We start from the raw sequence: 24,250 nt of genomic DNA, 5'->3' as shown, positions 1-24,250 counted from the left end.
GTCCATAGCACAGGTGAGACTTGTATACTGAATCAGTAAAGGGAAAATACTGAATGTCAGTGTTCACAGACGGTTCTTAGAAAATCATACTTTATATAAAGTAATAAAAGGTGTGGTCACCCAGGCCTGTAACTGGGGGGAGGGGGGGCTGGAGGGCTGAGGTGAGAAGATTGCTTGAGCTTAGGAATTCATTACCATCCTGGGCAACATAGTAAGACCCTGATGCAAAAATAAACAAACAAATAAATAAATATTGAGGACAGATTTTTCTTGCCCTGGATACATCAGTGGCTTGTAGTTGGGAATACAGAGAACATTTTTTTGTCCTCTTACTATGCTCTAGCTACTGAAGAGTATTAATTGGATTTATATATCATAAGGATAGCTTGATTGTACTGGGGTTTTGCTTATATTTTGATTACAAATACTTTCCGATTTTTATCAATACAAAAATCTTTAGAAATGAATAGACATTTACTAGATTTTTTTTTTTTTTTTTTTAACTCAGGGCTTTGTGCTTGCAAAGCATGTACTCTACTGCTTGAGCCACACCTCCAGTCCATTTTGCTCTGGTTATTTTGGAGATGGGGGCGTCTCAAGAACTGTTCACCTGGACTGGTCTCAAACCTCAATCTGCCCCAGCCTCCCAAATAGCTAGGATTACAGGGTGAGCCACCATGTTTGGCAGTATTACTTAATTTACAAGCTAAAAATCAATCAATATATCAGTTGTGTAATTTTATAAATGATCTGTAAAGTGATGACCATTACTATCTAGAAAGATGACATGCCTGTAAGATCTATCTGTTTTAGTGGTAATCAGGAAGTTCTGTTTTCAATTACAACATTATAGTCACTTTTACAAAGGAAAATTGTCTTAAGAATTCTTTTGTTTGTTTTTACTAAAACAACCCTAAGGTGACTTTATTTAGATTGGGAGAATCAGGATTCAAAGCCAGTCTGTGCAAGTAGTTCGAGAAACCCCGTCTCTCAGATAAGTAGAGCAAAATGGATTTAAGTAATAGAGCACCTGCTGTGCAGGCCTGAAGCCCTGAGTTAAAATCCCAGTCCCACAAAAAACAAACAACAACAAAAAAACAGGCATTTAATATAGTGAGAAAGAATACAAAAATAGTAGGTACTGAGATTGACTTTTAAAATATCTGGTGAAAGCATACCACTTTGATTATTTAATGATTTCAATCCTTTAAAACAAAACAAAGCAAAACCCTATGTTTGAATCTTTGATATATGTTCCAAATACAGCCTGCTTTCCATATCTGCTTGTTCTCAATCCTCAAATTTAATCAAGTAAGGACTGAAGATATTAGAGGGAAAAAAATCATCTCCGCTGAACATGTATTGACTTTTCTTGTCATTATTCCCTAAGCAATGCAGTATAACAACTATATACAAAGCATTTCCTGGCAGAGATTATAACAAAAGATTGCATTTAGCAGAGATTTTTTAGTCTCTTATTTAATAAACCTGTTACCTTGGGTATTACAAATCTAGATAGGATGTTGTAGGTCATCTGCATATACTATGACATTTTATATAAGAGACTTGAGCATCCTTGGATTTTGTTATCCGTGGTAGAGGAAGAAGGAGGGTGTCCTGCAATCAGTCTCCTATGGATATGACAGATGACTATAAACACCTTTTTAGGTTTTTTTTCCCCTTTTTTTTAGCCTTTTAAGAAAAGGCTGTTTATGTTAATACAGGACATCATGGGAAGATGTGAAAGCTAAAGGAAGAAAATTAAATTGTAATTCCATCTGAGATAATCATTCTTAATAAACAGCCTTTGCTTGTATTAGCCTTGGTTTCCTAGAAAACAGTAGGCAGGCTTAGCTGCTGATGATTTAATGGGAGGTGCAGTCAGAGGGCAGGAGGGAGGGGAAAAGCTGGTCATAGCTTTATAAAGAAGACACAGCTGGTTTGTGGTCATGTTGGATAACTTCCAGACAGACTTTCTGGACCCAGTATGCCTTTGGTCAGATGGGAGAGGAATGGAGAAGGATTTGTCTGCTGGCACCTGTCTTTCATTGGTCCAAGTTTACTTCCTAGGGCATTGATTCCCCTGTGTTTTAGGAATGTGTTGCTCTGGAAACTAACTCCCTGAAATAGTCAGGGAGTTCTTTTGGGTCATCATAGATTGACCTGAATGCACCCCCAAAATAGGCTGAAATAACAAAGGTATTAAGAGGCAGCCAGGGTCTGGGTTGAGCAGGTGAATCTGGGGGCACATATAAACTGAGTATGCCTCGGTATCCCTCTAGTGTTTGTATACATCTATAAGAATGTCTTAGTAAATAAAAATGGATTCATCATGTAATATGTTGGCAATCTGCTGTTTTTGCCCCTTAGAGTAATTCTTTTTTTTTTTTTTGAGGTGGGCTCTCACTATGTAGCCCAGGCTGGCTTCAAACTCAAGATCCCACTGCCTCAGGTTTCTAAGTGCTGGGATTTATAGCAAGTGTCTTCACACCCAGCTTAGAATAAATCTTGAATATCTTTCCTTATCATTAAATACTCAACATTCTTTAAAATTGCTAAATAATTGTTTACTTTATGGGTAGGAGTAATTCTTATAGGGAAATTTAAAATTTCCAATTATTTATGAATGGGTTATGATTTAAATTATTCATTTAATGATAAATTATCCTTTTAAACATTACTTAGAAATAATTTCAACTTTTACAGAAAATTCATCCCGATAAGAACAGTACAGATTGCTCATGTACCCTTTACCTAGATTCACCTATTAACATTTTCTCTGCTTGCTTTATGACTTGCACTTACTCTTGTACTTTCTATGCATGCACACATTTTTAGAGTAAGTTATGTACATCATACATAATCTTTTGTGTTTGACTTCAATGTGTACTTTCTAAGAATAGGGATATTCTACATAATCATAGTTCAGTTATCAGCTTAAGTAAATTTAACATTAATATCATAATCTTTCAATTTTTCAGTTATGTTGATTAGCTCAGAAATGTTTCTTCATAGCATTTTTTTCCCACTCTAATGCAGAATCTGATTTAGGATCATACTGAATTTAATTGTCTATCTCTTTAATCTGGAGTATTTCCACAAGCTTTTTTTTTTTAAATTTGAGACAGCCTGTATTTGCCCAGGCTGTCCTCAACTTGTGATCCTCCTGCTTCTGTCCCCCAAGTGCTGGGATTATAGGTGTGCACCACCATTCCTGGCATTTTTTGTCTTTTATAACATTGTTATTAAAAAAAAAAAACTACATGGATACGGTGTTCTTAGGGTATCACCTCTGGAGGCACATGAGGTCCATTTGTCTTTTTTTTTTTTTTTTCCCAGTACTGGGGCTTGAACTCAGGGCCTACACCTTGAGCCACTCCACTAGCCCTTTTAGGGTCTCATAAACTATTTGCCTGGGCTGGCTTTGATCTGCAGTCCCCTGATCTCTGCCTACTGAGTAGCTAGGATTATAGGCATGAGCCATAGCGCCCGGCTCCACATCTGTCTCAACAATATGTTACTTGTTACCCAGTCAGGGTGGTGTCCACCTTTTTCACCATATAATAAGTTTTTTCTTGCAAATGATAATACGGGAGATACTGTTGGATCATGCAAATACTCTGCTCCTTATTGAAATTTTCCCCTAGGTTTAGCATCCATTGATGAGTCTCACCTTTATCTTGATGGTTACAAAATGATTTCTCATTTCCAACATGCTTTTTACTTTTTACGCTTGACACTTGGTGTATCCCTGTAAGTAAGAGCTCTCCTTTCTTTCCTGTTACCTTTTTATTGTTGGTATAAACTCATAGATTAATTTCTTTTCGGGTGGTAATTTTTGTGCTCATGCTAGCGTAGATTTAGGCAGTGAAAGCCCCCTTTAAGCTGGCTCTCCTGCTTGTTACATCCTCACCCCACCTTTCTTTTCCCCCAGTGCTTAGGATTGAACCCAGGGTCTCATAATGCTGGTCAAGTGCTCTACCACTAAGCTCTGTAGCCCTAACCCCCTGTATGCCTTCTTTCAAAGTACTTTTTTTTTTTTTTAAATTGTGATGCTGGGGTTTGAACTCGGCTTTGCACTTGCTAGGCAGGTGCTGTACCACTTGAACCACTTCTCCAGCCCAAAAGTACCTTACTTTCTAGCATAACATAAGTAATCTTTTCAGGATTTGCTTTGCATTAAAGATAATAACTTTGGGACTGTTTTGGTCAATACTGAGAGAGATTGACATAATTATTCACAATTCTTACATAACCCTTCACTGAACAAATAAACTTCTTTAGTCAAAAGCGTTTGATAGCCTTTTATGTATAGTATAGAAATGCTTATATCTTAATTCAGATTATAAAAAAAAAGTGTACACTTTTTGTGGTTCTGTGAAACTATACATGATATATAGGGTTGATCATAGATAGTTTAGCATGAGAATGTTTGAGAGCTTAAAATGATTAAGCGTGTTAGAATGTTAGCAATATGTGAATCTAAATTGCTAAAAATAGTATAGATAATTAAATAGAATTTTGCATCCATTGTTATGATTATAAATTATGAATTCCATGTACAGTATTTCATTCCTGTTGATTTTAAACTATTGAAAAAGGGCAAGAGAGTCAATAATGAATTCTCTTTTTTACTTTTTTTTTCTGAGGCACTGGGGTTTGAACCCAGGACCTTATACTTACTAGGTAGGTGCTCTATCATTTGAGCCACTCTGCCAGCATTAATTTCCTTTTTAGAAAAGCTATCTGAAGTCTATACAAAAATTATACTCATTTGATGATTATAGCTGTTCCTTTTCACTGTTGGTTGTATTTAATTATAAATATTAAAGTATTGTGTTAGGCAGTTGCATTTAACATTTTTGAGTACACTTAGTAATTTTAATTTTACTGATTTTTGTATGAACTAACTTGTACTTTTTGAAATTTTGTAGTGGGCAGAAATGGATCCGGAAAAAGTAACTTTTTTTATGGTAGGTTTTTTTTTTTTTTTTTTAAATTCTTAGTATTAAGACTTAGATATCTTAAGGTAGTTTATTAAAAGCATTGATTTTATAAGGTTATGTCTGCAGGAACCCAAGAAACACTTCAAACAGGGTTTTGGTTAACTGTAGAGGGTTTAGGGTATAAGGAGCTGAATTCTGGTGAATACTATTGAGTAATTAACTATGTAAGACTTAGCAAAACACCTTTTCAAATTCTTTTTTATGTAAAAATATAGATGTTTATCTTAAATGGGTTGTGAGAACCAAATGATAATATGTGTGAAACTACTTTTTAAACTCAAGTGCATTTTGTGTTATAAATACATGTATAAGAATGCATATAGATGCAGTAGAATAGTTGTTAGTATTCTTTTGGAAAATAGATCATCTTTCTATTTCAACTTCAAAAATTTTTCTAAACCGTCATTTTTACAAAGAATGGAAGAGTATAAAAAGCTTGAGATTCAAAGACTATAGCCAATGTGAAGAGGGTAAAAAGAGCTTTGAGAATTCTAAAGATGAAATATATTTAAGTATAATATGCCTCTGTTAACAAATCTTTTGAGGAGAAAAACATTTTAATAGAAATAGACTGTATAAAGAGAGGTTGAAAAATTTTGAACTTTTTAGTTGGGTAGTGCTTGAGAGAAAGGGGTTTAGCAAGAGTGAAATTTGCTCCTCCCTTCTGTGTGAACAAATCTCTGAAGGATACTACACTGTGTGCCCTATAATGGTTGTAATTTGGTAATGGTGAAGGAAAAAATTGAAGTAGAATTGAAGGATCTTGGAATCCTAGGGAAGTGAGGAGAGTTTGAATCCACCCTCCCAGGTGATTATGAGAGACATTCAGTCTCTGCCATGCACGTACCTTAATGCATGAGTTCTCTTCTTTCTCCACGCTCTCACTTGCTCAGAGAATGTCAGAGGTCTCTTGGGTGGGCCTGGATCAGGATAGCTGAGATTCATTACTTGATCATAGTGGTCTGTCCAGTTTGGTGCTCTGAGTGGAAGGTAAGAATGACTCCTCCTTACAGAAGGTAAGGACAGTGGCAAGAAGTGCAGTAGAAATCTGAAACATTTCCCTGTGTTTCTTTAGTTTTGAGAAATAAGTTGTACCATGAGAGTACAACAGCTATAATATCACTAGGCAATAGGAATTTTTCAGATCCACTATGATCTCATGGAACCACAGTTGTATGTGGTTGTGCATTATTAACCTAACCAGTCAATGTGTTTTTTGATCAAGAGGTAACTCTTAGTTCTGCTTGTCTCTTTTCTTGTACCTCAGTGTTTTCTCTTTATTTTTTAATGTATTTCAGTGAAAACTTAGTATTTTTGTTACCTCATTTCCTATCTGATTAATGTGATATGTGGAAAATTTTTCTGCATTTTGTTTTTATGAAACAAATAATTTATCTGCAGTGTTCATTACCTGATGCATTGTATTCTATTAAGATATGAGAAGTTTATGAATAAGTCATAAATTCTCTAACTATTAGACTTTACTAATAGTTATGTTTTTGTATTTCTAGCAATTCAGTTTGTTCTCAGTGATGAGTTTAGTCATCTTCGTCCAGAACAGCGACTGGCTTTGTTGCATGTGAGTATAACATTACTGATACTATATATTTTGGAAATACATTATCAGTCGTGGTTTTAAAAAAAAATCATTTGTTCAAGTTTCAGATCCTTTGTGAACACAGTCTTATCTCTCAAGTGTGCCTTTCTGCTGTGAAATTTGGCTTACTCTATCAGTATCAGATAAAGGCCTGATTTTTATATAGTGGTTAGAAAAAAATTGTAGAATTTGCCTGTAGATGGATATGTCTTCCATATGAGTTTCTTTTTTTTTTTTTTTTTTGTTCATTTTTATTTTGAGACAGGGTCTCAATTTAGGCAGTCCTTTGAACTCAGTTTCTTCCTACCTCTGCCTCCCGAATGCTGAGATTACATGCAGTAGTCACTACTCCTAGCTACATAAAAATTTTTTCAATTTTTGATCTGGCAAGGTTCTGGAGGCAGGTTTGCTGAGGTTAAAGAAGAGTTCTGGTTGGAAGTTAGAAAGTTTAAGATACACAGCCAGAAGTTAATTAAGGACATAGAGAAACAACCATTGCAAATGAAATAAAAGCTGTATTTATGTTAAGAAAGTGATGTCATTTTCCAATGACAAAAACAGTTTACTCAACATAGTAAGGAAAATTGTAATTTTATTAGATTAAAAAAATTATAAAAGGCTAAAAGAAAACACTACAGTTTATCTTTCTGGTTTGAATATTGTTTATAATTAATTTTAAGACCAGAAAATGAGATTCCTCAAGCATCTTAACAGTGTTTCTTACACATAGGAGGTTCTTTTCAGTAAACCATTATCTTTTTTCCCCCTTCGTTTTAAATTTATAACTCACTAATCAAGACTAATTCCCTGGTTGGGGTTGTGGTTCAAGTGATAGAGTTCCTACCTAGCAAGTGTGAGGCCCTGAGTTCAAACTCCAGTGCTACCCGCCCCTGCTTCAAAAAATCCTAAATTCCATTTTTTTGGCAATCCTGGGGTTTGAACTCAGAGCCTTGTACTTACTAGGCGGCCACTCTATTACTTGAGTCACACCTCCAGCCCCTAAATTCCACTTTTAAAAAATCGGGCACTGGTGGCTCATGCCTGTTGTCCCAGCTACTCAGGAGACAGAGATCAGGAGGATCAAGGTTCTAAGCCAGCCCGGGCAAATAGTTTGTGAGACCCTGTCTTGAAAAAACCCATCATAAACAAGGGCTGGTGGAGTGGCTCAGGTAGTAAGAGTGTCTGCTTAGCAAGTGTGAGGTCCTGAGTTCAAACCCGAAGGGTCGCCTAAAACTGGTATCGATAGAAAACTTTTTATGTTTCTCAGATTGGCATTAAAAGAATTACCAACCTCGTCAGGTGCCATTCTTCATTGTATTGAATCACTGCATGTTAACAGTTTCTAGAAACTAGAATTATCTAGATTTGGTACATAGTTGCATCATAGATTGGTCTAAATGTAACACATTATAAATGTGTGTACTTCTGTAACATTTCAAACTGCACAGAATGTCTTAAATGTTCAAAAAACAGATTTCTAGTACATTTCTTTGAATTCCGTTCAAACATTAACGAAAGAAGAGCCTCAAGCTGTATTAACTATTAGCAAACGGGTAGAATTAAATGACAATGTGATATGGTAGCCTAATAAAGTGGTCTGCAGGATAAAAGTATATTTATGTTAGTTTTTCATTGCTGTGCCAATATATCTGATATAAACAACTTAAAGGAGGAATGATTTATTTTGGAACAGAGATTTCAGTCCATAGTGCCTGATTTCTTTGCTTCTGGGCCCCTGGTGAGGGAGCATATGGCAGAGGCTATTCACCTCATGGCAGATAGGAAGCAGAGAGAGAGAGAGAGAAGGGCCTGGAATAAGATATTACCTGAGGACACTCTCCCAGAGACATCTTTCTAGTCCCACCTAGTTTTTCTGAGCGTCCCAAAATAACTGCAGCAACTGGGGATCAAGTCTTCAACACACAAGCCTTTTAGTGGGGATGATTTCCTGTTTATACCATAACAATATCTAATGTTGACATATCTTACACATTTCTTATTTTTTTATTCAGAATCAAAAAATACTTGACTGAGAAGTTTTGTATCCTGATCCAAAGTCTGCTATTTTGGCAAGAGAGATATATAGTAATTTGATAAAATTTTTTTCCATTGTATCAGGCTTGTTTGCACTAGATTTTAAAAAGTGTTTAAAGAATACAGAATTACAACTTAAATGACAAATTTCACATTTTCTCATATTTCAGGAGGGTACTGGTCCTCGTGTTATTTCAGCTTTTGTGGAAATTATTTTTGATAATTCGGATAACCGGTTACCAGTAAGTAACTTATTTTTAGTAACAATGTTGAGAATTTTATTGATATAACTAGGTTTTTTTCATGCTTTGAAACATAACTCAAGCTTTTATATTTTAGCTTATGCCAAGAAAATAAATAAATACACAGTTTACCCTCTGATTTTTATCTTTAAACTGTAATAAATTAACATTGTGGTAAACAACAAATGGGATTGTATAAGCTGTTATGAAAAAAATGTCTTGAGTGATTCATAGCATCTTTAGTGAGGTAATTAAAATTTTAGAATAGTCTATTTCAAGGATTTTCAAGTAAACTTACTTAAAATTTTCTTTCTTTTGCATTTTTCTTAGATTGATAAAGAAGAAGTTTCACTTCGAAGAGTTATTGGTGCTAAAAAAGATCAGTATTTCTTAGATAAGAAGATGGTCACGTAAGCATTTTTCTTTACATTACAATTTCTTTACAAAAGATTAAAAGCATTGTTTTACTTGTCTCGTAAGGTACACTTACCTTATATTCAGTAAATCAGTAGAGTTGTGAACATGAGACTCAACAAGGTCCTTTGAGCATGATACAATGTATGGTTTAATAACTGGTTTGTACATTTTAGTGCTATTTAACTCGGGAGCCTAATCTGCTTATTCTGTGCTTATTGGTGGGTGCTTTAAAATTATCTGAAATAATTTCAGTGTTTATCAATAGGAAAAATGATGTGATGAACCTCCTTGAAAGTGCTGGATTTTCTCGAAGCAATCCTTATTATATTGTTAAACAAGGAAAGGTGAGATAAGTGTCCTTTTTTTCTGAATATATTCTTCAATTGAATTTGGTTTATTGGTTCTAATAAGCTGAGGCAAAAAAGGAACCTTACTGCCTTTTGTTTTCATTGATGTATTTTGTATTGAAGTTAGTGTTTTATATGAACATAAAGTACCAAGTAGGTCTGTTGCTTGTTGGGATAGGAAATACATCAGCAGATACATGGATCTTGTTTTCTTAGTGACCCATACTACCTCCTTAATGAAATGCAGAAATGTTGTATGCTACAAAATGTCTTCCAGTTTGAAAGATGGAATAGTGGAAAGAAAATGTCTTTCCATTATTGGCTTATAGAAGTTATGGTGATCATATTTAAAAATATTAGTTCTATAAAATGACATTTGAAAAAGTTGCTTTCTAAAATAAATACTCCATACTACTCACTTTATCATAGAATTAAAACATAAAAAATCTTGCCCTACCAGAAATCAACCATAATGGCTCATAAAAAAATTTTTTTTTAGAGGCTAACTACAAACTTTAGCTGATTATTCTGCTGCATCTTCATGCATTTTCATCTACATAAGATAATTTCTTTTTCTCAGAACTTACCCTTTAATAGGTGTTCTTTGTTTTGTTCTGGTTTACTTTGTTGTTCTAAGGGATTCATTGCTGTATACTTTTTTGTGTGTATGGTGGTTTTGGGGTTTGAACTCAGGGCCTCTCGTTTGCTAGGCATGTGTCCTTCCACTCGAGCCACTCCCTTTTTTGTGTTGGGTATTTTTAAGATAGAGTCTTGAAAACTATTTGTCTTGAACTATTTGACCTTGAACTTTGATCCTCTTGATTGCTGCCTCCCAAAATGGCAGCAATAGTATGGCTGAAGCATACTATTTTGGATATACTTTTACTATTGTAGCTTTTAAAAAATTTATAATGAGTGACAGTTTCCCCTTGTAAAAATACTTTGTTCTTTGGTAATGGAGCTCATCTTTTTACCTTACAATACTGACTAAAAAAAAAATGGTGGCATTGGATACTCTTTAGTTTATGAGATTATGTTATTCATAAAAGAGACTGGCAAATATCAACTTTATTTGGTAAATTTCATTTACATAAAGGAGATCTAGAAATGTTGGTGTAGTGCCTCTGTATAAATTATACTGGTTAAATCAACCTGTTAAAAATGTAGTGGGTTTTAATGGGTACTTTAGTACCTATTAAACCATGACTGGGTGTGTTGGCACGTCTGCTGTAATCCCAACTACTCAGGAAGTGGAAATTGGGAGGATAATGGCTTGAGGCCAGGCCAAAATAAAAAGTTAGTGAGACCCCCATCTCAGCCAACAAGCCAGGTATTGTGGTATGTGCTTATAATTCCAGCTACTGGAAGGCATAGATAGGATTTTTGGCTTCAGCCACAAACTCAAGACCCTATCCAAAAAATAAATAAAAGTAAAAAAAATAAAATAAAATGAAAATTTTTTCAAGTTTAGGCGTATAACTCAGTGGCAGACCACATACTTAGCATGCAAGAAGCCGTGGGTTTCATCCCAGTATCACAAAAATAGATAAAAACCTTTTTAGTATGCCAGGCATGGTGATACGCTTCTGTTTTAGCACTCAGGAGGTGGAGGCAGGTGAATCGCAATTTTGAGTCCAGCCTGGCCTACATAGGGAAAGCCTGTCTCAAAACAATGCAAAACAATTACAAAAGCCTTTCAAGTTACAGTTCTTACTCTTAAAAGAGCAGTCTCTTGGTATGTAATGATTATTTTTCTAAAATCTTTAGATCAACCAGATGGCAACAGCACCAGATTCTCAGAGACTAAAACTATTAAGAGAAGTAGCTGGTACTAGAGTATATGACGAACGAAAAGAAGAAAGTATCTCCTTAATGAAAGAAACAGGTATAACACATGTGATACAGTGTTATTTTGTGTTGCAAAAAAAAGTCTGTTCTTAGAAGTACATGGCATGATGATTTTTCTGGGTATCAAATGGAAGCAGTTCAAGATTTGACATTTCGAATAAAGAAGTGCTGTTGTTAGATAGTAGGGCTTTTGCAAGTTGAGTACTTTTAACTGTGGCTTCCTCTTTATTGTTGGTGAGGACAACAAATTTGGGTGCATCCCTTCTTCCCCTCCAGACTGGAGTATTGCTTGGTAATAGGTTTAAATTGTTCAGAAATAAGTAGATGTGGAACTTTGAACTTGGAGTCAAGTGCTGTGTCATTTCATGACTTAAGAGTGGACAGCCCTAGGTTCAAAATCTGATAGTAATAAACTCACTGACTTTAGACTTGATCTCTGTGCTTCAGAGCGTCCCCATCTGTAAAACCCTGTTTTGTAAGTTGTGCTGGTGAGTAGAGGAACAGAATCATGCTGTAACTGTAGTAGGTGTTCGATAGATGAGAGCTGTAGATAATGCCACTGTTAATAAAAATTGAGAATAATACCAATGATGGTAATACCTGTTTTTTGGTTTTAATGTTGTGGCAAGGCACATAGGCTTTTAAAAAGGAAGCTTGAGGGGCTGGGGATTTAGCTCAGTGGAAGAGCACTTTCTGGCAAGTGCACGGCCCTGAGTTCAATCCCCAGCACAGAGGGGGTTAAAAAAAAAGGAAGCTTGAACTGGAGCTCTTAACACATGTAATACAAGAATTGTTAATGCCATATGTAAATTTGTTCTCTAATGCTTTCATTAAAAAAATTGTAATTACCACGATAGTATCTTAGATTTGGTTATCACATAATATCAGAGAGAGAATGCTGTAGTTCTTCAGAGTAATTTTAACTTGTGATATATTTGAGAAGTGATTTTATATACAAGCTCTACTCAACTTCCCCACTTCTTCCTTGTTTTGTTTTGTTTTTTTAAGAGGGCAAACGGGAAAAAATCAATGAGTTGTTAAAATACATCGAAGAGAGATTACACACTTTAGAGGAAGAAAAGGAAGAACTAGCTCAGTATCAGAAGTGGGATAAAATGAGACGAGCCCTGGAGTATACCATTTACAATCAGGAACTTAACGAGACTCGCGCTAAACTGGATGAGGTAAAATGCTTACCTTGACCACTTTGACCATCAGATGTTCAAATCAGCTTGTATTTACACTTTCTAATGATTTTAAGTAGAAACTTTAAGATACGTGATTGTTTTGGGGATATTTTTAAAGATTGAGTCTTACTATGTAGGCCAGGCTGGCCTGGAACTTGAGAGCCTCCTGCCTCTGCCTCCTGAGTGCTGGAATTATAGGCATGCACCACTAGGCCTGCTGAAATCTTCATGAATTCATTGGTCACTACTTTGTTTTCTTTAAGTTTACTGTAAGGAAAAGGTTAGACCCATATTGTCCTTGCTATAGTTGTATCTGAAATAGAAGATGGTAGACCAGATGAGAAGAAAACTCATTTTAAAGCTTTGTGAAATTTTTTTTGGGGCATTTAGAATGTGTTTATTGATTAGTATTGCTGATATTTTGTACAAAAATGTTTTAGGTAGTCCTCGAAATTTTTTTTTTTTTTCTTTGATGGTGAGGAGGGGCTGTACTGGGGTTTGAACTTAGGGCCTCCTGCTTGCTAGGAATCACTCTACTACTTCATCCATGCCCCTGGCCCTTTTTTGCTTTAGTTGTTTTATAGGTATGGTCTCCCATTTTTTTGCCTGGGGCTGGCCTCAGACCACAATCCTCCTATTTAGGGCCTCCTGCATAGTTAGAATCACAGGTATGTGCTATAACACCCAGTTTATTTATTAATGGACCCTTTGCCTTGAATCAAGATCCTCCTGATCTCTACTTCCTGAGTAGTTGGGATGATAGGTGTGAGCCACTATGCCTTGCTAATCTTTGAGTTTTCTATTTAAAGAAAAACTTTTTTTTCAGTACTGAGACATGAGTTTAGTACTTAAACTCGTGGCATCAGCTTGTGAGGCAGGCACTCATCCTTTGAGCCATGTCCCCAACCCTTTTTTTATTTTAATTATTTGGATAGGACCATGCTTTTTTCTTGGGGCAATCTGAACTGCATCCTCTTATCTATGCATTCTGTGTAGCTGTATTACAGGCATGTACCACCCACACCTGATTTGTTTGTTGAGATGGGGTCTTGCTAACTTTTTTCTTGGGCTGGCCTCAAACCTCAATTCTCCCAGTCTAAATCTTCCAAGTAGGTGGGATAACAGGTGTGCACACCCATATCTGCCCTGTAAAAAAATTTTAAGTGAATGGTTACTGTTAGTTTATTTTAGCAGATAGAAGAAAAAAATTTGCTAGGTGTTTTGAAAAAAATACACAAATAAAAAATGAGGTAGAAATGATAGCTTGTGTGTGTATGTGTTTTCTTTCTTTTTTAGCTTTCTGCTAAACGAGAAACGAGTGGAGAAAAATCTAGACAATTAAGAGATGCCCAGCAGGATGCAAGAGATAAAATGGAGGTAAGATTAAAAACAAGGTTCAAGTTTGTTAATATTTTTTGACTATAGCACAAAACCTTTTGTATCAGAATTACGGAATGGGTAACCACAAGGGGGAGTCACAGAGATTGATTATTGGAAAGATAAAGTCTCACTAAAAGGTTACATGAAAGAAATGGTACAGAATGGTGTTGTAATTCCAGTCTGGTGCATCTAACTGCCCCTGACTCATTTTCTGTTTGATACCTTTTGAATAGGATATTGAGCGCCAGGTTAGAGAATTGAAAACAAAAATTTCGGCTATGAAGGAAGAGAAAGAACAGCTCAGTGCTGAAAGACAAGAACAAATCAAGCAGAGGACTAAGTTGGAACTTAAAGCCAAGGATTTACAGGATGAACTGGCAGGCAATAGTGAACAGCGGGTAAGTTGAAATGCTAAGATGAGTGGCATAGTGTTCAAGTGACTTGGAACTGTAGAAGACATTCTTTCTGTGATTGAATGTTTGCAAAAGCTTAGGCACATTAAAATAATATGTCCTCACACAGCAACTTTGTACTATCTTTTTGTTTCTAACATTAAAAATAATAGTTTTATGTTGGGATTTTTTTTTTCCAGTGCTGGAGTTTGAACCCAGGGCTTTGAGCATGCTAGAAAAATGCTCTGCCACTGAGCTACACCCCTAGCCTCATGAAAACAATTTTTGTTAGACATACAAGTTAACCAAAACATTGTAAGCAGATTGTATTTTTACTTATCTTGCTTTATTTACAGAAACGTTTGTTAAAAGAGAGGCAGAAGCTGCTTGAAAAAATAGAAGAAAAGCAGAAAGAACTGGCAGAAACAGAACCTAAATTCAACAGTGTAAAAGAAAAAGAAGAACGAGGGATTGCTAGGTTTGGGAATTTTCACCAACACTTGACTTTCTCCATGGTTCCGCTATAGAACCTGCATAGCTGGGGGTTAAGAAGGTATTAGCGCAGTAACTAGGGCAGAGTTAAATGCCCATTCAGATAGCCATTGTTAAGCAACTTCTGTGGGTTTTTTTTTTTTTTTTTCCTTTTTCTGGTACTGGGGTTTGAACTCAGGGCCTAAACCTTGAGCCACTCCACTAACCCTTTTTTGTGAAGAGATTTTTTTCGAGATGGGGCCCATGAATTATTTGTCTAGGCTGCCTTCAAATCTTCCTTATCTCTGCCTACTGAGAAGCTAGGATTTATAGGCATGAGCCACCAGCACCCAGCTTAAAAGTAGAATTTTTATTTATTTATTTACTTATTTTCTTTCTTTATTTGTGGTACTGGGGTTTGAACTCAGGACCTCATGCTTGCGAGGCAGGCGCTTTACCACTTGAGCTGCTCTGCTAGCCTTTTGATTTTGAGATAGAAACTTAAGTACATATCCCAGGCTGGCCTGGACCTTGATATCCTCCTGCCTCAGCTTCCTGAGTGCTGGGATTACAGATGTGTGTTGCCACACCTGGAATATCATATGCTGTTACACACATGCTGCTTTACTACAAAAAGCCTGTGGAGGTTGACATTGTTCCCACTTTAAATTCAGTAAACTTCAAGTATTGGACATTAAGTAACTTATCCAAGGTAACTAAATATTGAACTTGTAAAAACTTGTACCGTTCTTCATTTTCTCCGAACACAAATAGCAGGTGTATGTAAACACTGGGTCTGCCTAAAATCCTTAGAGGATAGGCTGTTCTTAACTAACTTTAACTGTGATTTCAAAGTTACATTAATACTACATAAAGCTAGCTAGTCCAAGGAACCTTACTTTTGGTAGTTGCTTAATTCCTTATACTTATTTCCTTTTTAAATATAATTTTAAAAATAGATTGTTATTTTTGTGTACAATTGATGTTACTCAATACAATTAAACTTGGTTATTTCCCATTCTCATTTCCCACACATCCTGTCTTCTGTAGGTTGGCTCAAGCTACCCAGGAAAGAACTGATCTTTATGCAAAGCAGGGTCGAGGAAGCCAGTTTACTTCAAAAGAAGAAAGGGATAAGTGGATTAAAAAGGAACTCAAGTCTTTAGATCAGGCCATTAATGACAAGAAAAGACAGATTGCTGCTATACATAAAGATTTGGAGGATACTGAGGCAAATAAAGAGAAAAATCTGGAGCAGTATAATGTAAGAACACTTACGATTGGCTTTGTGGAAATCTTTAAGAAGAGAATAAACAGGCTTGTTTATGTTAACTTTTAATTTTAAGATAAGTTTGCTTGCCATTATTAAACTGTACAAAATAGGTACTTATTTAGAAAGGCCAGCATAATTTAATGTGTAGATAGTATTCCTCTTTTTTTATTTTTTTAATTTTTTTTTTATTTTGAGGATATTTAGTCCATGTCAATGAGTATTCAGGTAGATTGAGTATTTTTAAAGTGTTTTTTGAATTGGTGGTGTATACTTAATCTGCTCTTAATTTTAACGTGATACAAGTGTCTAAAGCAATTCTATAGTAACTTGAAAAAATATTTCTAATGTTTTATTCTAACATAATTCTCTGTATGTTACCACTATGATAGTAAACACATCCTTTTTTGAAATAAAGTGAACTTTGTTCATGGAATCAACTTCAGTAGATGCCCATTTTGAAAGAGCCTGGTGACAAACCAAGATTTAAGCTTGAAGTTTGTTATTTTCTAGCATTTTTCAGCCACACCTTTAGTTATCAAAGTAGCAACTTGTGAAGATGAAGTGCATCCTTTATTCTTGATAGAGATGCTTTTGTAATGCTGATTGTATTATGTAAAATAGCTGTTTGCTTCTTGGTATAATCATGAATTAATTTTTCTACAGTATATTTTTGACACCTGAAGTAGGAAAATGAAATGTCTTCTTGGTGGTTTTGTTATGCTTTATGTTGTACCATTATATGATAGAACTCCTGCATACTTATCGAGTTAAGATTAGATTTTTCTAACTAATGTTAGAGGTATCTTGGCTTTAGCAACTGCCATAGAGGAGAAACTCTAGCTGTTATACTGCTGTATAATGTTTTGTGTATGTGTTTTTTTCTTATAAAATTCTGGGGTGTATATTACAGAAGTAGTAAAGTGTAGATTACTAATGAGCAAATTAATTTCATTTTAGTAATGTTTTTTAAAGTAGTTCATTTTATGTTTTTTTTTTTCCTGATGCGTCCTGTTTTGCCTAAAGATATTTTTAAAAATTGAAATTGTGTTTTTTTAGTAGTTCATTGAGATATAACTCAATGAAGTATTATAATATACAATAAATTAGACATATTTAAGGGGTATCATTTAATAAGTTTTATTGAATATATACCTGTAAAACAGTCACCACAATTAAGATAATAAACATGTTCATTATTCAAAAATGTTGTCATATCCCTTGGTAATTCCTCCCTCCCTCACCTTTTGTTCTTCTCCCCCATCCTTTTGCAACCAGAGATTAACTTTCTATTACTATGTACTAAATTGGTGAAATTGAATTTTAAATTTGAATTGTTTTTATTTCTGTAGAAACTGGACCAGGATCTCAATGAAGTTAAAGCTCGAGTAGAAGAACTGGACAGAAAATACTATGAAGTGAAAAATAAGAAAGATGAATTACAAAGCGAAAGAAAGTTAGTAATAGAGTAAAATATGCCTTAATTTTTTTGAGTAATGTGACTGGTTGTACATGATTCTTAGGTTATAAATTAACTTCAAATTTGGTTGCAGTATTTTCTTCTAAACCATGTACTGTTACACCATTTTTATGTGCTTAAATAATTGAAGGCCATCTAATTTTTATTCATTAGTTACTTGTGGAGAGAGGAGAATGCAGAACAGCAAGCACTCGCTGCTAAAAGAGAAGATCTTGAAAAGAAGCAGCAACTTCTCAGAGCGGCAACAGGAAAGGTGGGCAGGACCTTTTCATTACCCGAGCCATTGGATCAGTTAGCTGTCAATCTATAGGCCACAAGTTCTAGGTGAAAGGAGAGTAGAGTCCGAATCACTTATCCTATGAGTATGAAATAGTTGTGATTATTTAAGCAGCCTTACTACCACTCGTTATGTTACTTGGTTGAGACAAATTATGTAGCACAGGTTGGCCTGGAACTCATGATATTCTTTCCTCAGCTTCCTTAGAGCTGGGACTATAGGTATACACCTCCACACCTGGCTAACTGTTCATTACTAAAGAGCACTCTTGGTTTTTAACACTAGCATCCTAGAGCATAACCTGTAACATAGTGTTAAATGTGGGTGGCATATTTCAAGGGGGCAATATATTTGTTGGGAGGATGTTTTAAACGTATGGCATAATGACTTTTTCTTTCTTTCTTTTTTGAGATATGGTCTTGCTATATGGCCCAGACTTGCCTCAAACTGGTGATCCTCCTGTCTCAGCCTCCCAAGTGCTGGGTTTACAGGCACATACCAGCATGGCTAAAGAGGTTGTTTTTGGCAGTACTGGGGTTGAAGTCAGGGCTTTGCACTTGTTAGGCAGGCACTATACTGCTTGAGCCATGTCTCTAAGGGGCTCATTTCTTACTCAGCAGTAGTGTCATTGGTGATATTAATGTTTTCACTTAACATTTTATAGGCCATTTTAAATGGAATAGACAGCATAAACAAAGTGCTAGACCACTTTCGTCGAAAAGGAATCAACCAACATGTTCAAAATGGCTATCATGGCATCGTGATGAATAACTTTGAGTGTGAGCCAGCTTTCTACACATGTGTAGAAGTCACGGCTGGAAACAGGTGAAGTTTTTTGGCTTGATCATAGTGATGAGGATGTTTAAAGGGAAGAGGAAATAAGAGTAATCCAAAAAACAACTTTTTAAAGTTTGAGTACAATGTGTTTTCCATTATCTTGTATCCTCAGTCTTGTATTTAACTTTCTAATTAAGAAAGTAAATGGTAAGTATTTATTTCTAATAATAGAAACTAGAACTTGCCCTTTTCAGCCCTCTCCCCAACCTAGTGGAATTTTCTAAGTGGTCTTTTCTCCCTATAAATTGGATAGCATAGAAAAAAGTAAATTGTTTGATGTTTCAATGTTTATAACACTTCTAAGGTTTATCAGTAAAGATGTATCTTATTCTGTTTCTATGTAGGTTATTTTATCACATAGTTGATTCAGATGAAGTTAGCACGAAGATTTTAATGGAGTTTAATAAAATGAATCTTCCTGGAGAGGTTACTTTTCTGCCTCTTAACAAGTTGGATGTCAGGGATACTGCCTATCCTGAAACCAATGTGAGTCAATGTGTGTTAAGACCTGTTTCATTGAGTTACTTTTACCGTATACTCTGCTTAACAAATGTTTAGTGCCCAAATACTATACATTGGAATTCACTGGTCTGTAAGGTAAATACGCTTTCTTTGCATGGAGTATAGTTATTGCTATACAGCCAAGATGTGAGACAAATTGTTAAGTGTGTAAATCTCCAGGGTGACAGAGATAAGGTTAGGGAATTTGGGAAGAATTTCCTGAGGAACTGTCAGTTAAAAGGAATATTTTGAAGTTTTCTTAATATGTTTTTTCCTTAACATTTTTATTAGCATATATTAATTGTAATGGGGGGGTTTCATTGTGACATTTCCATATGTGTTTACATTGTACCTTGATTAGCTTCACCCCCTTCATCTTTATAAATCAAAGTGACAAGATGATAGACAGTGAATCTTTTGTTCTAGCTGTATGTACCGGAGTTTGAACTCAGGGTCTCATGTTTGCTAGGCATGCACTGTACCAACTGAGCCACTCTGCCAGCATGGAGACAGACAACATTCTTGAGAAATGTAATTGCATTGAGGTATTTGACCTCAGAGTTCTGATGGTAGTAGCAACTGTTTTATTATCCTCTAAGATTAAGACTGAAACTGTATTAGAATGGTCAATGATGTAAGCAGAATATCAAGAATCTTATAAAAGCTATTTAAGGATCTATCTTTTTCTGCTTTCAACTCTACAAATTGTCCTTGAAGTTTTGAGGAGGAAAATTTGAGGCTTACAGACATGATATATAAATGAAACCAGACCAAAAAAATTGCATGTGATGTGGTTCAATTTATACAACATAAAGAGCAAAAACAAAAAATTAAATGATAGTACTAGAAAGAGATGCAAGGAGGTGATTAGCACCCAGTCAGGTTAGTGGTTACTTCCAGCAGGCAGCCACTGTAGGTGCTGCTGTGTGATTAGGAAAGGGACACTCATGGCTCCTTGACTTTTTGTTAGTGTTCTGTTTCTTGGTGTTCTCTTTATAATTGTAAATTTAAATTTAACATATATCTGAGGGCATTTTTCTGTGTAGGTTATATTTCATAATTTTTTTTAAAAAATCTAAAAATTCTGCTCTGATCGTTTAGGGAAGGGGAAAAAACGAAAATAAATTTTATCTGAAAAAGTTTTTTTTGGAATATCTAATTTAGATGTATATGATACATAAAAGCACTCTGAATAAATACTATTAGTTTTACATCTATTTAGCCCTTCTTTATGACAGATACTATCCTAAGTGATTTTGCATACATTAGCTCATTTATATATCTCCTTATAAGAAAAGTGCTGTTACTGTCACAGTTCTGTAGATAAAGTGACTCACCTAGAGAAGTAAGCAGTTTGTTTATCCAGGGCATGCATCTAGAAGTGGCAGGACTAGCATTTAAAACTGGGCAGGGTGGCTCTACAGTTGCTAAGCTTTTTAGTCACATGCTCTACCATTGAAAACCTTTATGGTTACCTGAGCGCAATTTTCAGGATATTTTAGTAGAGTGGGTTTTCTAAACTCTTCAGTAAAAAAACAGTGGTCTTGAAATATAAGGGCATTGTGTTTATTTGTATTTTGTAAAGATGTCGATCATAATTCTGCAAACTCTTTTTTTGTTAATTGTATTGTAATCTCTTTGTTAACAAAATAATTATTTTTAGGATGCTATTCCTATGATCAGTAAACTGAGGTACAATCCCAGATTTGACAAAGCTTTCAAACATGTGTTTGGAAAGACACTGATTTGCCGTAGTATGGAAGTTTCAACCCAGCTGGCCCGTGCTTTCACTATGGATTGCATTACTTTGGAAGGTTTGTAATAGTATTTGCACTTTACTACTTGAGCCACTCTTTCTCAGCATTTTTTTTTTTCACATTGTTTATTTTTGAGATAGGGTCTTAGGCCTGAGCTGGCCTGGACTGAGATCCTTCTTCTGTTTGTGCTTGTCTGAGCAGCTGGAATGTTGGTTAGGATGGGGTTTCTCAAACTTTTTGCCCGGGCTGGCCTTGAGATCCTACTCATCTCCCCCTCCTGAGTAGCTAGGATTCCAGGCATGAGCCACCACACCGGGCCTTATAATCACTTTTCTTTACTTTGAACAACATGTATCACATATAATAAGCTGTATTGTCACTTCAGAGTCATATTTGTGTGTGTGTGTGTGTGTGTGTGTGTGTGTTTTACTGGGGCTTGAGCTTGAATTCAGGGCCTACACCTTGAGCCACTCCATCAGCCCTGTTTTTGTGAAGGGTTTTTCAAGATAGTGGTCTCACAAATTGTTTGCCCTGGCTGGCTTTGAACCCAGCAACAGGGCTTTGAACTTGCCCCTTTCAGCGCTCTCCCCAACCTAGTGGAATTTTCTAAGTGGTCTTCTCCATACTTGTTATTTAATTGATGTAAGTATAAGCATTTGGTCTCTAGCGAGGATTCTTAACCTTTTTGAACCACGGGCTCCTTTGGCTCTTTGGTTGAAGACTATAGACCCTTTCTCAAAATTATAAATGCATAAAATAGAATACTTAGGAACCCAAAGAAAACCAATTATATTGGTATAATTATAAAAATATTTTTAAATGATACAATTATTTTTTAATGTATTAAAATCAGGATTTAGCAGTGGGTCTAATAGGTACCATAATTTTGATCCATGTAAACAATATTTTGAGATCTATGACAAGTGTTATTTGATATGAAATTAGCTGTTACTTCTTTTCATTAGGCTTTAGCACTTAACTGCTTTCTGGCAGATTTTCAGGCTCACCTAGAAGGTACATCTTTTTAAAGACTGAATTTTAGCATCAGAAAGTAAAAGTTATTCAGGGTGGCTTGAACTCTTAACTTTTCCTCTTAATTTTTATTATGTATTTAAAGCCTTTAGTATTATATTGTAAGTCAGTTTATCATCAAATAACAGTATTAAACAAAATTACTGCCTTTCTGTTTTGTTTATAGGTGACCAAGTTAGTCATCGAGGTGCTCTAACAGGAGGTTATTATGACACAAGAAAGTCTCGACTTGAGTTACAGAAAGATGTTAGAAAAGCAGAAGAAGAACTAGGCGAGCTTGAAGCAAAACTCAATGAAAACCTGCGCAGAAATATTGAAAATATCTTTTTCTTTTTTGCTCAATGATAGATACTGTGGAGGAAGAACTGCATTTTAATAACAATATAATCTTTTGCATGTTGCTCGTATTTTACATATATATATATAGGAGAAAAGTCCAGTGTTGCACTTTGGCTTTTATTCAACTGTAAGAGCTTATATTTGTCTATTTAACTTCTGAAGACTAAGGGAAAAAACTAAAAAGTACTTTAATACTGACTTTTTGCTGAATTGTTAAATGTCTAATACCAGTAACTCTACTTTTGAAGGAAAATAGCCTGAGTTCCACCAGAATTTAAAGTTACCGGGCAAAGAGAGGAAACTGAGGATTGGCCAGTGAACTATGGAAGGAAAGCCTACAGAGTATTTCAAGGAGGAGAGTAGGAGGCTTCAGTAATGCATATACTGCATGAATGTCAAATACAGAAGAATTGGAAAATGTCCCTTAGACTTTACTATCTTGAGACCATGCAGTGCAGATGTGCTGCTAGTGGAGGAAATGGCCATCAAGCATCCAGATCTGAGTAAATACAGTTATTCTTTCAAATAAAAATGGTGCTACATGAAGAGTGCCTAGTTCAGTTCACAAATGAAACATTCATGCATGTGTGTTTCTTAAAACACCTGTGGGGTTTGGTATAAGTACAAGTACTTGGTATGTGCTTCCCATTTTGTCATATAATATTAAGAATATGAGAATACTTGAGCCTTGAGAATGAAGTTAATTTTTACTGCTTCAAAGACATTCTTAAGTCAAACTGGTATTTTTTTTTTTTTTTAGCTACACATTGATAGTTTTTGTGCCATCATTGTAAACAGCAACACACAGAAAAAGACAAATAAGCATCTTAGCTTTGACCTCACAAGGGTCCCTGTATAATTCTTCAAGAACTGCTAAATTTGCAAGCTGTTACTACAAAGGAAGTATGGGGAAATATATTGATAGCTCTACCAGTTATTTTGCTGTTTTTGATAATGTAGCTAGATTGAATTATTCTTCCACATTGGGCAAGACGTACTCTTCATACCTAATTCTCTAAAAAAGTGCTTTAAGCATAATAGATTGTATGATTAATATTTCTTGAATAAAAAGATATTTTAAAATACACAATATTGATAGAGTGCCCTTAACTTCCATTAGTGGCTACCAAGCATTGTTTTGTTTGTTTTTTGTATAACTGTTAGGAAAAATAGGTATACATGTTGCGACTGGAATGTGGGGTGGAAGACTTTAAGTTTCTTTTGTGAGTGAACATACTTAGTGTTAGTATTTAGTTCAGCATTATTATAGTTCATAAATTTGGGAAAATAACTTATTTAAGGGTAAAGAAAAAGATAACATGGTATTGTGTTTTCAAGAACTGAAGAGAATTTAGAACATACAATATTTTTGTAACCTGGAGAGAATTTTCCTTAGCTTTGTATATGGATTAATAATGAAATTGATCAGCTGATGAACCAAATGCAGCAGATAGAGACCCAACAAAGAAAATTTAAAGCATCCAGAGATAGCATATTATCAGAAATGAAGATGCTAAAAGAGAAGAGGCAGCAGTCAGAGAAAACTTTTATGCCTAAGGTCTGTAAGTATGTTTTTTGTTTTTTATAGATTTGTTTTAATTATATAGAATTGGGGTGGATTATATATTGTATGGGTTATCATTGAAGTTCAGATGTTCCATTTTGGTTTGGACCTGTACTTTTGGGTATCTACATCTGTCCTATACTATGACTCATATGTGTATATACCTAAAGTCGTCTGTTATATGTTGAAATCAAAACTTCCACCTCAATTGGATAAGTAGGCATTTTGAGTTGTGGCATAGTATTACTCTTAGAAGTCAGTATTTAATTTCT

General features: G+C 35.2%; 1 protein-coding gene across 1 annotated transcript in view; it reads left to right on the top strand.

The window, feature by feature from the left end:
* Positions 1 to 24,250, top strand: part of Smc3 (structural maintenance of chromosomes 3) — a 34,839-nt gene that overhangs the window by 2,332 nt on the left and 8,257 nt on the right. Inside the window, exons 3-20 of the mRNA XM_020171542.2 lie at positions 4,935 to 4,973; positions 6,518 to 6,585; positions 8,808 to 8,879; positions 9,210 to 9,289; positions 9,562 to 9,640; positions 11,411 to 11,528; positions 12,500 to 12,675; positions 13,975 to 14,055; positions 14,292 to 14,456; positions 14,807 to 14,928; positions 15,972 to 16,185; positions 17,544 to 17,647; positions 17,825 to 17,924; positions 18,613 to 18,773; positions 19,130 to 19,271; positions 20,950 to 21,100; positions 22,242 to 22,394; positions 23,821 to 23,972. Of these exons, the coding sequence (XP_020027131.1) occupies positions 4,935 to 4,973; positions 6,518 to 6,585; positions 8,808 to 8,879; positions 9,210 to 9,289; positions 9,562 to 9,640; positions 11,411 to 11,528; positions 12,500 to 12,675; positions 13,975 to 14,055; positions 14,292 to 14,456; positions 14,807 to 14,928; positions 15,972 to 16,185; positions 17,544 to 17,647; positions 17,825 to 17,924; positions 18,613 to 18,773; positions 19,130 to 19,271; positions 20,950 to 21,100; positions 22,242 to 22,394; positions 23,821 to 23,972 (2,177 nt within the window). The remainder of the gene's footprint in view (positions 1 to 4,934; positions 4,974 to 6,517; positions 6,586 to 8,807; positions 8,880 to 9,209; positions 9,290 to 9,561; positions 9,641 to 11,410; positions 11,529 to 12,499; positions 12,676 to 13,974; positions 14,056 to 14,291; positions 14,457 to 14,806; positions 14,929 to 15,971; positions 16,186 to 17,543; positions 17,648 to 17,824; positions 17,925 to 18,612; positions 18,774 to 19,129; positions 19,272 to 20,949; positions 21,101 to 22,241; positions 22,395 to 23,820; positions 23,973 to 24,250) is intronic.

The sequence above is a fragment of the Castor canadensis genome, chromosome 7 (assembly GCF_047511655.1).
Source record: "Castor canadensis chromosome 7, mCasCan1.hap1v2, whole genome shotgun sequence".
In the NCBI taxonomy this organism is placed as follows: domain Eukaryota; kingdom Metazoa; phylum Chordata; class Mammalia; order Rodentia; family Castoridae; genus Castor; species Castor canadensis.
The sequence above is the reverse complement of the archived record's forward strand: the minus strand, read 5'-3'. Positions and strand labels throughout refer to the sequence as shown.